This window comes from Mytilus trossulus, chromosome 8 (assembly GCF_036588685.1).
Source record: "Mytilus trossulus isolate FHL-02 chromosome 8, PNRI_Mtr1.1.1.hap1, whole genome shotgun sequence".
Lineage (NCBI taxonomy): Eukaryota > Metazoa > Mollusca > Bivalvia > Mytilida > Mytilidae > Mytilus > Mytilus trossulus.
In genome coordinates, this window is record NC_086380.1 from 26,705,436 (window position 1) to 26,721,638 (window position 16,203).

The 16,203-nt window shown below is 32.4% G+C and overlaps 1 protein-coding gene across 1 annotated transcript in view; it reads left to right on the forward strand.

Annotated features, from left to right (window-relative positions):
- The window catches only part of LOC134680752 (prolyl 4-hydroxylase subunit alpha-1-like), a 28,336-nt gene extending 13,305 nt beyond the window's left edge, over positions 1-15,031 (forward strand). The window contains exons 6-13 of the mRNA XM_063539971.1: positions 1,293-1,489; positions 3,922-4,095; positions 6,126-6,196; positions 7,708-7,807; positions 9,115-9,168; positions 12,587-12,655; positions 13,301-13,369; positions 14,562-15,031. Coding sequence (XP_063396041.1) covers positions 1,293-1,489; positions 3,922-4,095; positions 6,126-6,196; positions 7,708-7,807; positions 9,115-9,168; positions 12,587-12,655; positions 13,301-13,369; positions 14,562-14,729 — 902 coding nt within the window. The 3' untranslated portion in view covers positions 14,730-15,031. The remainder of the gene's footprint in view (positions 1-1,292; positions 1,490-3,921; positions 4,096-6,125; positions 6,197-7,707; positions 7,808-9,114; positions 9,169-12,586; positions 12,656-13,300; positions 13,370-14,561) is intronic.
- Positions 15,032-16,203: the final 1,172 nt, after the last annotated feature.

The following is a 16,203-nucleotide window of genomic DNA, read 5'->3' on the forward strand; positions in this document are numbered from 1 at the left end:
TTGATATTCAATATGTATTTGGATCTAGTATATATTGTCTTTAACCTAACATTTTAGTCATCTTTATCCAATTTTGATTTTCTCTTTTCTCTCGTTTATATTCTCTTATGTGTTTTCTTATTCCGTTGTTTGGAAGGTTCAGAATTTTTGGTAGCATTTTAATCAATGTAAGCTACAGGAAACCGTTTTTACCGATTTACATTTCTTCAAACCATTAGGAAGATAAAAAGTCAAGGTGAAAGACTAAAAATGTAGGCATCGAACGAAAACCAAAAGGCGCAATGCAATTTGTGTCGATATACTGAGCGTCTTCTGTCGTTCATGCATCAGTGACGTTCAGATCAAAACAGTTCGGATGCCAAACCAGTACAAAGTTGAAGACCATTGAGAATCCAAAGTACCAAAACGTTGTGCCAAATACGACTTAATTTATGCATGGGATAAAGAAAATCCTTAGTATTTCGAATAATTCTTACTTTTGCAAACAGTTAATTTATTAAAATGACCATATATAATCTTAATGACTACTATATTTAAATCAAATAAAGATCAGCATCTCAAGCGTGTACTAGTTCTATGAAATTTATGCGACTTTCATACAAGTAAGAGGTTTAAATAATTGAATCCACCTACATAGGAAAATGCCTGTTCTTTGTAAATAATATTACCGTTGTTATCCATTCTTTGATGTGTTTGAGATTTTGCTTTTGTCATTTAAATAGGGACTTTTTATTTTGAATTTCTACGCAGTTCGGTATTTTTGTTATTTTACTTTATACTGTTGAAAATGCAATGGACTTATGCGACTTTTTTCGTCAGTATCTAATCATCATAAGCAACTTGACATGTTACAAAATGCTTCATCAGGTTGTCACAAATCAACAATGTCGAGCAATGGATTGGCATGATGGACTAAACATCTTGTTGGTTCATTTGTGAACGATTTGATTTTATCTCTTTTGTTTATTGAATCCCTGTATAGAGTCATATACTATATAAACAATGTTCTGATGCAAAGTTGAGGCTTTTATGCATTTAATTACTTTTTTGTTAGTTTCAGACTTAATAGTATTACCTTGCTATAACGTGTTATAGATCTAGATCTTTACTTCCTAAATGGTATCCAACATTCTAACTCCATTGCATGCATACATGTCCATTTTACTTTCAAACTCAGGGGGGAAATATTTTGACAAAGTTCTAGTTATACGTAAAATATGTTCATCGCCACTTATGACAGTTACAACAAGTTATAAAAGAAGGACAAAATTAGTATATACCAAACATTATAGTTCCAGATCATGTACGAGCACAGAACAACAAAATTGATTTTATGGAGAAAGTCAAGAAAGCATCCAACGTCACGACGTCCCGTGTGACACGTGACTTGACTAATACAACTCACTATGTACCAAAACCAACACCAGAGTACAACAGCACTCCAGAATTGCAATCCTATAAGCGCCTATGTAAAGGATTGGATGTAAAGGTTCGGTATGAATTTGTTTCATATGGCTTGTTAACTAAATTTCCGCAATCATTGTATAAAAATGAGTCACTGTCATGCTGTGGTCACTCGTTATGTTATTTATCCGACACCTGCTGAATACTGAAACTCAACTTGTTTTCGCGTATACAGTATTTAGCGTGTTGTCCTTTCTTGTACAATTTGCTGCTATTTAATTTCGCATTTTTCATATTAACCTAATTTAGTTTTATAAGAAAATAGCCAAGTTTTACATATAAGAGGCGATTTATATTCTCATTTTTATGTACACGCAAAAGTATCTAAACTAAATCGCCCGCAAAATAAGTTGGTTCACAGTATTCCTTTTGTTTAGATATGGTTCCTGTGCACCTTCGTCTATTAGGATATGTGTTTTGAAATATATGAAACATAAATACACATTGTGTATATATAGTTAATGATGAACACTTGCTACATGTAATTGCATTTGACATAAAAGAACAGGGAAATTAAACTTAAATACTAATTTACGCGTGCATGGTGTCGCAGATGATGTTTGCTTATCATTAAGCTATATTCTTATCGATATAAGAAAACGTGATATAAGTGCCAATGAGACAACACTCAATCCAAGTCAAAATTTATAAAAGTAAACCATTATAGGTCAAAGTGTTGTCTTCAACACTGAGCCTTGACTCACACTGAACAGTAAGCTATAAAGGACCCCAAATATAACCAGTGTAAAACCATTCAAACGGGGAAACACACGTTCTAATTTATATAAACACTTATGAACCATATCAATAAACGAAAATTACAGAACATCAGCTTCCGGAATTAGGACAGGTGAAATCAATTACAGCGAGTTTAAAAGTTTTAATGGTACAAAACCTTCCTCCTTGTCGGTTCATTTCAAAACAGCTATTAAATAACAATAAAAAGAACTTACGTCCATTTTCTGGACAAGGCAAGTGTTAGGATTCAAAGAAGCCAGATTATTTGATTTCACTTTCAGATATATTGATGATGTTATTTCCATAAACAATCCGAACTTTTTCGGATTCCTCCTTCTCATTTTTAGACTGATATCTCGAATTTGACTTACACAGTCATCTCAGTACCGGAATCTATGACAAACGAGACGATTTTAATTTTGAAATAATAAATTCCCCCCACCTTTTGTAGCAATATACCAACTTCACCTGCATATTGGATATATATTTCCCAATTTATTCGATATTCAAGAGCTTGCAGCTCCTACTCAGACTTTGTAAAACGTCATCAGTGTCTCAGTAGAAAGTTGATGAACCAGGGGTATGTCAAAGAATGTCTCGTCTTTTTTCTAAAAAAAAGTTCATCGGAAGGTACCAAGACCTTGTTGATAAATATTCCGTATCAACTTCTCAAATAATACACGATGTCTTGATGTATAGATTCTGCGTACTGATGTTGTTTATCATATTAACAACGTGTTTTATAGTTCTTTCATTTGTCTTTGTTCTATTATTAATATTACTTCTACTGTTGAATGTGATACCCGTTTGACGTGGCTCGGTACTTATACATCTCGTCCATGTGTTTGTATTGGCTTTCATTTTTTGGTGGTTTGTTTTTAAAATGCGACTTTTTGTATTTCTTTTGTTCTTATAACGTGACTCTGTACTTTAAAAGATCCCGTCAGTTTGAGATTGTTCTATTATATGTCATTATGATATATTTCTATTATGAATTACAATATACGTTGAACCACAAACGTCAAAATCATTCAATCGCGTAGTGGAATTAACTATTTGTGAATTCTTATAAATTCTATATATAACTTTTCGACTAGTGTTAATCTCGGTCTTTTTCTGAAACGTATTCTTACATACTTTTGATTTTTTTAACCCAGTGCTAACATTGCCCATGTAAAATTTAAAATTGTTTATATGCACATTGCACGACAAATTTATGTGACGTATACAATTTTCTGACGTCAGACACTCAAATCAATGAATGTGTTCGTAGATAGTATTTGTTTTTGTGTTCTGTTAAATTGTTCCTTTTAAAATTGTTATACGATGATGACTGATGTACCCATATTTTGACTATTTTATTTATTTTGTCTGTTTATTTAACGCATCAATGTAAATATAATGGCATTTGACGAGACTGTCATTAAAGTGAGAGGGTTAGCGCTATAGAACCAGGTTTAATTTACCATTTTCTTCATTGGAAAATGCCTGTACCAATTCAGGAATATGACAGTTCTTGTCCACTCGTTTTTGATGCGTTTTGTTATTTGATTTTGCCATGGGATTATGGACTTTCCCCGAAATGATTTTCCTCTAAGTTCAGTATAGTTGTGATTTTACTTTTTTCAATACCACCGTATATCTTATTTCATCTCGTATTTCTTCTATTTAAAAAATATATAAAGTCTTGATTATTTTTCTTTTTTCCTTTCGCAAAAGCCTCGAGAGAAGATGAGCCAAGTAGTGTGTAGATATCGACACAACAATAACCCAAGACTACTGTTGTCACCTGTGAAGGAAGAAGAGGTTTACCGGGATGCTAACATGGTCCTGTTTCATGACATAGCTTCAGATAAAGAAATGAAAATTATCAGATCTTTAGCTATACCAAAGGTACCTTCATTTTAACCCTTATAAATTGAGCTATACAAATTATCAAATCTTTGGCCACAACAAAGGTATCTTAACTTAATGCTATATGAATTCAGTTATACAATACAATTAGTAAAATCAAACGGTCTTTTTTTTTTTTATAGAAGTCGGGATTCGGATTGCGTCAAATCAACCAAGACATTCTGTTTTCAGCCATGCTTGCACAATTAAAAACTAAAGGCAAAGTCATGTAGATTGACATCCTCGTTAGCAAAACATTACGATACAGTTCCTATCTACCCTTGGCGGATTACGATTCACGGACTTTAACATGTTTAAAGGTAATGATTCCATTAGGCACAGATGAAACTGGCTCTTTCCGTTGCCTTTAATATGATCACATGTGAATGTAGAAAATGTACAGAAAAGACAACTTTCGAGTAATGTCCTTCACTGAACGATATCGTGCAATTATGCGCGCTTTGATGACGTCATTTAACATATATAGGGGATCACCTGCATACCTACACTATATATCTTGATCAAGCGCTAGGTTTTCGTCATCGTACATGATAAACTAGAAATAATGTTTTCCCGTAATTACTCATTCTATTATAACAGAACAGCTGATTGTCAATACTATTTACCGGTAGATGGCGCAGCATTATTATCATAAATGTTAGCTTCATCTGCCAAGGGTGGAGAGGAAGGGTCTAGATCATAACTCTTGGCTAGGTGAGAAACAAAGTGTCCATCTGATAAGTTTTACTCTGATATATGACAAAGTGTGTTAGGCATAAGGAATAGAAGCGTATTTCAAGAAAACGTCTATTACGTGAAGATAACTTCAAATCTCTAACCTTTTTAAAAATGTTATTACTTCCTTATGACTGCATATAAATTAATAAAAGAGGTATAACTAGATAGATAAAAGATTAATCTATTAAATGAATGCAATATTTTTGTTATAAAATCATTATGAAATCAATTTTTATGCAATTAATGGCAAAATCTTGGTCATTTCACTTGAATGAATTTATCTCTGACATCTCTTTAACTACACAAGAAATTTAAACATGATCTTAATCAACGCAACAGGTGCTACACAACGGTGTTCCAAACTATTGCTAACGTATTCCATTCTCCCATAAATCTGAAACTAGTGTAAACATCCTTACCACATAAAAGTAGAGATTTTTTGATACGGTGTAAAATCTGACCTATACATTCTATCCGAAATCTGAGATAATGCGCTAGGAACAAAATATTATTAAAAAAAACCTCTCTGAGTCTCCACGAAGAAGCTTATTTCAATTGAAAGTGGGAATTTCTTGTAAAATTTTGTAGATACAGTTAAAGTTATAATTGATTACATAATTGTTGTATAATACTAACATTGTATTAATTTGAAAGAGTAATCTGTTAGCTATCCATAAAAACCACTTTTATACATTTTCAAGCATTAAACAGAAAGTTATAGCATTTTAAAACTCGGGAATTGGAGGTTTAAAATCTTTGTATTAATGTAAAAAAGATAACGATAATTTTTTGAACGCTGTAAAGTGTATAAGAATTCATTTTATTTTCTAATTAAACTTCGGCATATGGTATAATATTGCGTTGATATCGCTATCGGGCCGAATGAATTTTTATTTTTGGTACCGAAATTTATACTAAAACGTGAAAAGCTGGTTAATGTATTACGCCCCTTTGCGCATCTGAAAAGAATGACATGTACACTGTCGAATACATATTGATATAAATAGCATATGGCTTCTTTATTTAGTTTACTTTTATTTATTGCGGTCATGAATCTAATCAGCATGTAAGAGAAAAGTACACTTTTTAAATTTTGTACATTTGAAACATTTTTATGCCAATATACATGTATCTTATTATTGCGTGCATAGGAAGTATCTGTATTTCAAACATGTTATAAACATAACAATTACAAAACAGAAACACAAAATAAAAATAAAAACAAAAGGACAACACAAAACAAAACTGGGAAAGATGTTTCCTCGTCTTAACATTCTAAAAATATGTTTCAGTTATTTAGAGCAACCGTCCACGATCCGACGACAGGAAAACTGATTCATGCAAAATACAGAATAACAAAAACGTAAGTTTTAAATAAAGGCAACAGTTGTATAAAGCTGTTCAAAAGTCATAACTCGATTGAGAGAAAACAAATCCGGGTTACAAACAAAAACTTAGGGAAACAACAAACCAATAGAACACTGAAGTATAACAAAATCATATATCCCTGTTTTCTTTATTTGAATACGCACAAACACTTCCATGATAGTTTGAAACTGACGGCGCAACTTCTACGGTCGTCAGTGGATGTTTGTCCAGTTTGTGTGCAAAAACATTAAAATGTAATAAGGAGAAAGTGTATGTTTGTCAACAAGGAAACTAAAAATCAATGAGTTTATACATTAGTACGTCAGTCTCTACATATGAATAGTCATTGGCCTTCTAATTAAACATATAGAAGGCCAAAGTATAAAAATTGACGGCACCACCACTAATGTCGTCAGTGAATGTTTGTCCAGTTTGTGTGCAAAAACATTAAAATGGAATAAGGAGAAAGTGTATGTTTATCAACGAGGAAACTAAAACATCAATGAGTTTATACATTAGTACGTCAGTCTCTGCATATGAATAGTCAGTGGCCTTCTAATAAAACATATAGAAGGCCAAAGTATAAAAACTTGAAGAGCATTGAAAACCAAACATTTGAAATAGCTGTGTCAAAGTCAGCTAAAACATAGTAAGTTGTGGGTAGAAATCTTTCCATGGTTAAATATTTCAACATTTAGTAAATTTACATAAATTAAATGAATTAATGATAGTAAAAGTAAACACAGAAGTGTTGAATATCGAGATTGTGATACACTAGTTTACAAACGCCTTCCAGCGGTGGCATCGAGCCGGTAGTTAGTTAAACTTAACAGAAACACTAGCAAATATATTGTTACAGCTGACACGGGATTGGTCGACATCAGACTCATTGGCACTCGAATCAAAATAATTCCAAGGACACATCAAATTTGAGTTGTTGTGCACTAAACACTAAATCGTTCGAATAGTGTCAACTATAACTGTGGCAGTCTGTTAGTAGAATAACCATAGTGCTTGAAATTATATGTCTTTGCATAAACAATTAATTTTCAGAAAATGAACGTCTCTATGATATTCCTTAAAATTTTATTTGGTTGATTTGTTGCTGGCAAATGATCTTTCTTTTTTTAGGGCCTGATGTGTCTAATTTTGTTTGTGAATGTACCTGATGAAGCTTCCTAAATCTATATTTGTCAGCCACATTGTAATGAAGCCTTTGTATGGCCGTACGGTGACCTATAGTTGTTTAAACATGTCTGTGTCATTGGTCTTTTGTGGATAGTTGTCTCATTGGCAATCATACCACATCTTCTTTTTTATATTTGTTTAATGTTGAGATGAATGTTCCTTATGTTTCTTTTACTTTCTCTCTAACATTAATGTGTAATAATCATTTGTTCTTATTTTACAATAATGCTGATAGAAGTCATTAAGACATACACTCCAGTGCTAAATTGGTTTTAAGGCAAGATCAAACTCTTACTTTGCTTCTATACATACTTGTAGGGCATGGTTAGATGATCGCGACCATTTAGTCGTTGATAGAGTACAAAATAGAATAAAAGCTGTTACAGGTCTTGATTTAGATTCAGCGGACGCATTACAGGTAGGATTTGATATTATTTTGAATATTTATTTAACTAAACATACGCTTCATTATGAAGAAATTAGGAAAACAATACAAAGGCACTTGTCTCCGAAAAAAAATCGTATTTGAAACAATGGCGGAAGATAAAACTGTCGAACAACCCTATATTTCCATTATAAGAATCATTTTATACTTTTCAAAGCAAATATTTCCGATTGAATACAAAATTGAAGAAGTCTGATTGTGGTTTCAGTAAATCTGGTAAAGGACGCTAGGAGCTCAATGAGACCAAATGTTATGAAAACTATTCCGATTCCTTTTTCATTTCTTTTCTTTTCCTTTCCTATAACACTATGATTTTGTTAGACTTGGTTTTTTTCACAGTTATGTGAATTTGACGGTTTGTTTATAAAAAGTTTTATATTGTACATGGCACGCACTAGATCTAGTACACTTGCATCAATTTAATATATTTCACACTTTTGTTCGCATTGGCGAATCTATTCTTACCTTACTTAAAATGTGTAAATTTGTTTGGTAAATCGATGCAATTGTATCATAGCTTCTTTTTTACTTCATATGAATATATTTATGCATGTTTTCGAACTTGTTCTGAGATGCTTCCTATATAGTTCATGTCATCATCACGACAATTATAATGCACAATTCGGGTCTTTCATGTGGCGCTAAGCTTGTGCAGCTGGTTTATATATATATATTATATATATATATAGTTTGGTTAATAATATAGAATACATGCATTCTGACACAATCACTGAAGATCATTGGTAGTAATGTTGTTTGTTTTAAAGTGCTGCTGGTCATGCTTATAAAGTCAAACGATCACTCAGAAGCTAATCGTCTTTGTACCTTCTCTTACTTGTCAATATGATTTGACTCGATATCGGGTATCAGATCTCATATTGTAATTTAGTCAGTATTTGGTATCTATATCTGTCCGTGACAAGATTCCAATTCTATATCTAAATAAAGCCAATAGAATCTTTCCCACATCATAAGGCAGCCCGATAAAAGTGATATTTGTAACGTAATAACTTCAAGATTGCGGTAATATCTTATGAAACTAAAAGCTTCGCACCGTGATGCGAAGCAATAAATTTGTACTTCCGATGCGTTCATCTGGATTTAACAACGCTTAAACTCAAACGGAAAATTATGTAATCCGGAGTCAAAAGTAGGTAGCTTGAAGATAGGCTATTAGATATTCTTAGATATCAAACTGAGACACATTACTATTATTTGTTGCAAAAGTTGGTAAACTTGTTTAACTGTCTTACTTTGAATATACATTTTTGTATTTGCAGGTTGCTAATTATGGTATTGGTGGTCATTACGATCCTCATTATGACTTTTCAACAGTAAGTATTTTCTATATATCACAACTATATCTGCATGACACAATGCACGAGCTTACATTGCTTTGTTATGGTGAGTGCGTTCTTTGTAGATAAAATGCGCGTATGGCGTATCAACCTTATAAGTATTCACAGTGTAGATACTATTCTGTACGCTATCCGGAAGTCGAGATTTTCGAAGCGAGGACTTTCAAACTGGCTAACAGAACGGTTTTGTTTTGGTGCATTTTCTCATCATTTGTTTACTCCTATATCTATAAAGTGTTTTGCACATCTTAAATGTATGTATAGCATCATAAATATTAGTAACTGTAACAAAAACATGCAGTAGAATATAAAATATACGTGTGCATCACACCAACTTCATAGAAAAAAGTGAAATCGATGGACAATTTTGCTCCCGTAGTACAAATCAAATGATCTTTTATTGCAAATATTTGCATCAGTTTACAGTTAAATATATACTGTTTCAATATTCTTACCGTATATAAGTAGAATGTTCGTATTTCAAATAAAAAATATGCTTTCCGTGAGGATCCCAAAATAAATTACTGTACGATCAGTCTAAAAGTAACTGTATTCTAGTAGCGATTTCATATTTTTTGTCTGTATGACCAGTCGTGATTTTGAAGGAAAAAAACAACGGCAATTTGAAGGTATATACGTGTCTATGTGATATTATGATTGTGTCCATGGAACTATAACGTGTAATTTCTTTCATCAGACAATACAAATATATTTCTGATGATTTTTGTAGACTGCAAAATAATTATATTTTGTTCCGTCAGTCTTATTTAAAATCAAATACATAAAAAGCGATACATGATTCGCTTGTGGACTTTGTATTAGTGTGTCGTTGCAGTAATCTGTTTAACTATTACATTTTTAAAGACACCGTCTGCCGTTGACCAATTGGTGATAACATACATCAAGCTTTTCTCTTTTAAAATGACAAAAAATAGAAAGAGAAAGCTTTGTTTAAAAACTTTAGGTATTGAGCAAAGAATTGACGAAATTATATCCCGCCACTTCTATAGTCCATGTTTTGGAAAAAAATAGACCACCAAAAAAACTAAATTATAGGTGCACAGGGGCATCATTCAATAACGAATATGTGGAAGTTTTATTAATATATGGTAAGTTTTTGAAAGTTGCGTATAGTAAATTGGTATCACCCAATAAAGTAGTGCGAGTTTGGTCTTGAGGAAACGATGATAGTCCGTCGGACGGGGACGATAAATGGCTGACCCGTGTTAAGAGAGAGTCATATCTCTTGCACGTTAAAGACACCCTTGTAGATTTCGAAAAAGAGTAGGCTAATGCCGCTACAAGGCAGCCCTCGCACCCGCAAAGTGGAAAGGGATTAATATAAGTTGTAAAACTTGTTTCCCAATCCACTATAAACAAATATGTTTAAACTAAAGTAGTGGAAAAGTCCTTATCATGGAACTAGAAAACTGCTGAATTTTCGAAAAATAAAAAAAAGAGGTGCACAATTTAATTAAATGATAAGGAAACTGAAAAAGATTAATTAAGTTATGACAAGTGTCTGAAGGAAGTTGTGGATATAAAATAGGTACGCCCAATATAAGGTTATGACAAAGTCCGTATTTTAGATATAGAAACATCAAAAATATTTTAACCAAAAATTCGAAATAGAAGGTCCATAATACATTAATTGATTAAAAATGGAGCAATTTTAGAATAGTTTAACAATTGGTTTTTGGGGTGACGGTTGGAAATACCTGCTGGGTGCCCCCATAGAATGCAATGTTCAAGTCCGTATCTTATACAAAGAAACCCCATAAAAGATTTTAAATAAAATTCGAAATACATTCCTTTTTTTTTATATATAAATAAGGCCGTTAATTTTCTCGTTTGAATTGTTTAACATTGTCATTTCGGGGTCTTTTATTGACAATTGGGATCCGGCGGTTTGAAAATCATTTTTAACTTTCAATGCAATTGTATGTGAACATATATTTGTAATCCTCTATTCTCCTGGATTGGACACCCTCTCCATTTAAAAATGTCTGGAAACCCCAATGTATATTAAGTGGTTTATAGGAGATGCGCTTACAAATCCGCGAAACATGTTGTACTGGTCCAACGGACGAACGGAAAGACGGACTTCATTATCACTATAAACCACCGCTTTACAAAGAGGTGTACAATTGCGTGTGAAAGAGACAGATCTACATCCAAAACAAAGTGAAGGAACTGTGATCAATTATAGGCTACAGTACGACCTCGAATGTTTGTATAACAATTAAATCAGTGTGTTTGTACAATTTTTAGTATAACGGAGGACATTTCTGGAACTTATATAAACAAACAAAACTTCCTCTTATCTCAGCAACATTCAAACATCCTTATACTTAATGAAGTAAGTCGAGTACACCCTATCAAGCTTAAACATGATTCATAAGTTTTCAGGATGTGAATTTATTGAAATATATTTGTGTTATTTATAAAAATTGCCCCCTTCTAATGTATCGTAAATAACTTTGAAATCACTACTAGAATACAGTGAAATAACGACTGATCATACAGTTTCAAAATATACAAGCGAGACTGATCGTACAGTGAGATATTCAAACAAGTGTAATTTTCTTATTTCTGGCTTCAAAGATCTGGCTGAAACTTTTACCACCACTTAAAATATACTTTATTTAGTTAATTAAGTCTGGGTTTTACGTTAATTTGTACAGTAAGGGTGCCAAAAGATTGTTTTTATGTTCACCGACTGATTTTCCTTAGTGATGCACTTGAAAATCTCTTGATTAAGGCAAAGATACGAATAATGAATGTGCTAAATTTAATTATAAACCATTTGTGAATATCGATGTCAGCTGAATTAAGCATTAAGCAATGTACAGATGAACATCTTACCGTTTAAAATAGTATATCCAACAAATTTAGAATGTGATCCAAAAAGTTCTCGTTTCGAAAATCGCGACTTCCGGATAGCGTACAGAATAGTATCTACACTGTGGTATTGACTCTGAATTATTTTATTTTAACGCGAAAACCGATAACCCCATATCGAATAGAGACTGTATTTGTTTCCTACTATCATGACTATATATGAGATGATTGTTTTTTTTCGATTTCGAAAAGCCTATTATATTTTAAAAGCCTGAAGTTTTCAATCTGGACATGTACATTTGCTATAAATATAAAATTTGGATTTGTTTGGTTATGATGCATTTCATATGCTTTACCTTTATTTATTTTTTTTCTACGCATTCATAATTTGTTTAGATGCGACGTCATCGACAACATCTTGATAAAACATATTGTTGATGACGTCAAAGTAGTGAAATAGCCGAGTTTATTTATTTCACATGTGTTTGTATTTCACTTGGAAATCACGGTGATGTATTTCAACCAATGTAATAATTTTTATTTATCCTTACAGAGAGACGATGACGACACATCTGAGACGGAGAAAAGAGACGGAAACAGAATAGCTACTTTTCTTTTGTATGTAAGTAAATAACAACGACGCTCCATTGTCAAAATGAATTGTAAAGAATTCCTCGGAACCTTTAGTCTCTTGCGTTTGCTATTGTCAGTTCTAAAGTGTAATGTTTACCGGAACAGGTCATTCTATATATCAGCAATACACAGAATCTAAAAAATAAATGATTTGAACTGCTATTCAGTCCAGATTTTGAAGATGAGCTTCTGAACAAGTTTCATGGCAGTTAAAAGTAAGGATTCTTGTAAAACATACATGTTTGTAAGTATTACTTCTTAACCCCGATCCAAAATTTCCTTTTAAAAGTTAATATGGCGTAATTCAAGTTATTATAGGTTATTCCATTTTAAATTGAATCACAGCTAAATGTTTTAGTGTTTAGGTAAAGGTAATATCGTTGGTTAGTTCGCTAAACCGTAAAATCATCACAAGGTTAACACTCCTTTCGGAGTAGTCTAGTCCTACAGACTGATAGATTGGTAATATGTTGGACTAGTCTACTTTGAGAGGAGGGCAATATACCTAGCATAACAATGACTTCACGGTTCATCTAGCAAGCAAGATAACCAAAGATATTACCTTTACCTACACACTCAAGGCATTTTGATGTAACGGATATTTCATAAATTCACCATATTTTCTTTTTTAAAGATGACAGACGTTGATGCAGGTGGTGCTACTGTTTTTCCAATAATAGATGTACGAGTACTCCCTAAAAAGGTGTGTAAGAAATAACTACAGCTCATTACAATACACACAAAAAATGTTGTCGCTAGGTTGACACCTCATTGGTTGTTTTTGCTCTCTTTTCTGCTTTATGGTCGGGGTGTTTTCTCTCTGACTCATTCACCATTTTTATTCTCTATGCTTTTCTAACACTTTATACCATGCCGGTATACATTTTCTCACTATTCCAACAAGCTTTTGCAGCTATCACAGGGTCGTTTTATTGACTTTGTTGTTTATTTTACAGACGTCTTAATTTGAATTATTCAACATTTGAATAAAATATTAAAAGATTATATTTTTGGTGGTCTGTATTTTTTCATTTCAATTTGATTGCTATTGTTTCTTGCTAATATTTAGATTTTTTAATTCAATGTCGTCGTAAATTTGTATATACCATCATTGGTAAGCGGCAGTGTGACCAACAATTAATCCATCATTTTCTACAGAAGAATATGCCTGTACCAAGTCAGGAATGTGACAGTTGATGTCCATTCGTTTGATATTCGATTAGGGACTTTCCGGTTTTGATTTTCCTTGGAGTTCAGTATTTTTGTAATTTAATTTTTTAATGACCTTCAAACGAGAATCAATTACGATGCTCTCTTCTTAGACCTGTTTCTTCATTCTTATGAGTCACACTTCATACAGAATTCTCTAGAACGGAAAGAATTTGGTATTAAAAACAAATATCACTAATTGAAGGAAAGTAGACAATGGTATTGCAAACAGACAAGTATAAAAAAATTAAACAAAAACAATAAACAACTAAAGAACAGGACATCTACCAGAATTCATGATTGATTTCAAGTGCTGAAAACGGTTAAGCATATCCTGCTCCACAACTGGCATCTGTGTTTAGCTCATGGCATGTCCGGAATCGGTGATGGCAAAGTTGATATAATGTTACATGTGGAACATATTCATGTTCGTCTGTATACCTCTTCTTCATATTTTCCATCAGTTTGTTATTTAGAACACTGTCTTGGGACATGCACATTTGAAACTGGGCGAATGTAAAAACAAAACGTTTGTATCACTAGATTTGAACATAGATGTAACAACCCACCATAAAAACAAAATGAACAAATGACCCATCAAATCGGTACTTTATGCACATGTATAAATTTACGTTTAGAAACTAAGATATATTCAATTTTTATCTTAATATGCATACGATTTTCAGGGAACAGCAGTATTTTGGTACAACCTTAGGAGAAGTGGTAAAGGTATCATGGAAACAAGACATGCTGCCTGTCCTGTTTTGGTTGGTACTAAGTGGGTGTCCAATAAATGGATCCGTACACGAGGACAAGAATTTAGAAGACCGTGTGGACTTACTGAAGATGAATAAACGATGTATCAAGTTTCAATTGTATTCTGTTTTTACATCAAATGTTACAAAATTTGTAAAATTCGTATTTTCATTAGTTGGTGTATGAATTTTTTTTTATAACAATCATGTTTATTCACCAATGTTACATAACACATTTAAATCCAATTGCATAATGCAATCCGGTGAACAAATGTAACATAAACAAATTGAAATGCATCTTTAAAGTATTGTTAGAGGTGTTATTAAAAATGGAAAAATAATGTTATACAAAAAGTAGACATAATATTTTATCCTGATCTCAGTTTTAAATGTGCAATAAAAAACGAGAACATTATTTTTTTGTTTCCTTAATCCGTGTTATGTGTATATTACAATAAACATGTATCTTGCTTTGTGTGTTTTAATATACTTGTCAAAAACTGTCATACAAATGGGATTTTTGGTTCTGTAAAGGGTTTGCGTTTTTTTCTTGGGGATATTGATTGACTTACCATATTATACAAAGTTATGAATATGACAGTTGTTATCCATTCGTATGATGTATTTCAGCATTCGATTTTGACATTTGAGTAGGAACTTTCCTTTTTGAAATTTCCTCGGAGCTTGGTTGTTTTGTGATTTTACATTTTGCATACCTTTGTATTCAAGGACACTTTTGATTAGACAAACTTTAATCCAGGTACCTATGATGAGTTGAAATGTTTTACAGTGTGAACATTGTCATATTGGTATTCATACCACATCTCCCTGTTTTATAATAAGTAACCTCATTAGATCACAAAGCACAAAACAACTAACAAACACAAAAAACAAACAAACAAACAAACAAGCAAACAACCAAGTAACCAACCAATCAAACAAGCAATCAAGCAAATTACCGAGCTAAGATTTCTAAAAATTGCTTATGAATGATAGTTCAAAGCATTCAACTCACAACTAATAAATAAAATCGCATTTATCATGTTAACAAATCATTCCAATGGATTTAGTGTTAAGACTGTTGTGTACAATGCAAAAATATAAGTATCGAACTGATTTATGAGGGTGTGGGTGTGGTGTAAAGAATAGAGGATGATGGGTAAAATGTGCAGAATGAAAGGCAAAAAATACTAAAAATAGAGAGAAATAGGGAAAAAAGATCGTTTGTTTATGTAATATATACGTGTTTCTCGTTTCTCGTTTTTTTATATATATTAGACCGTTGGTTTTCCAGTTTGAATGGTTTTACTCTAGTAATGTTGGGGCCCTTTATAGCTTGTTGTTCGGTGTAAGCCAATGCTCCGTGTTGAAGGCCGTACATTGACCTATAATGGTTTACTTTTTTTTAAATTGTTATTTGGATGGAGAGTTGTCTCATTGGCACTCACACCACATCTTCCTATATCTATAAAACATAAAGAAAAGAAAAAAATAAACCAACAAAATACATGTACTATCGTAGGTGGGGCATATAAATGAGCTTTTAAAGGCGGTATGGAATTAGAAACTTAAA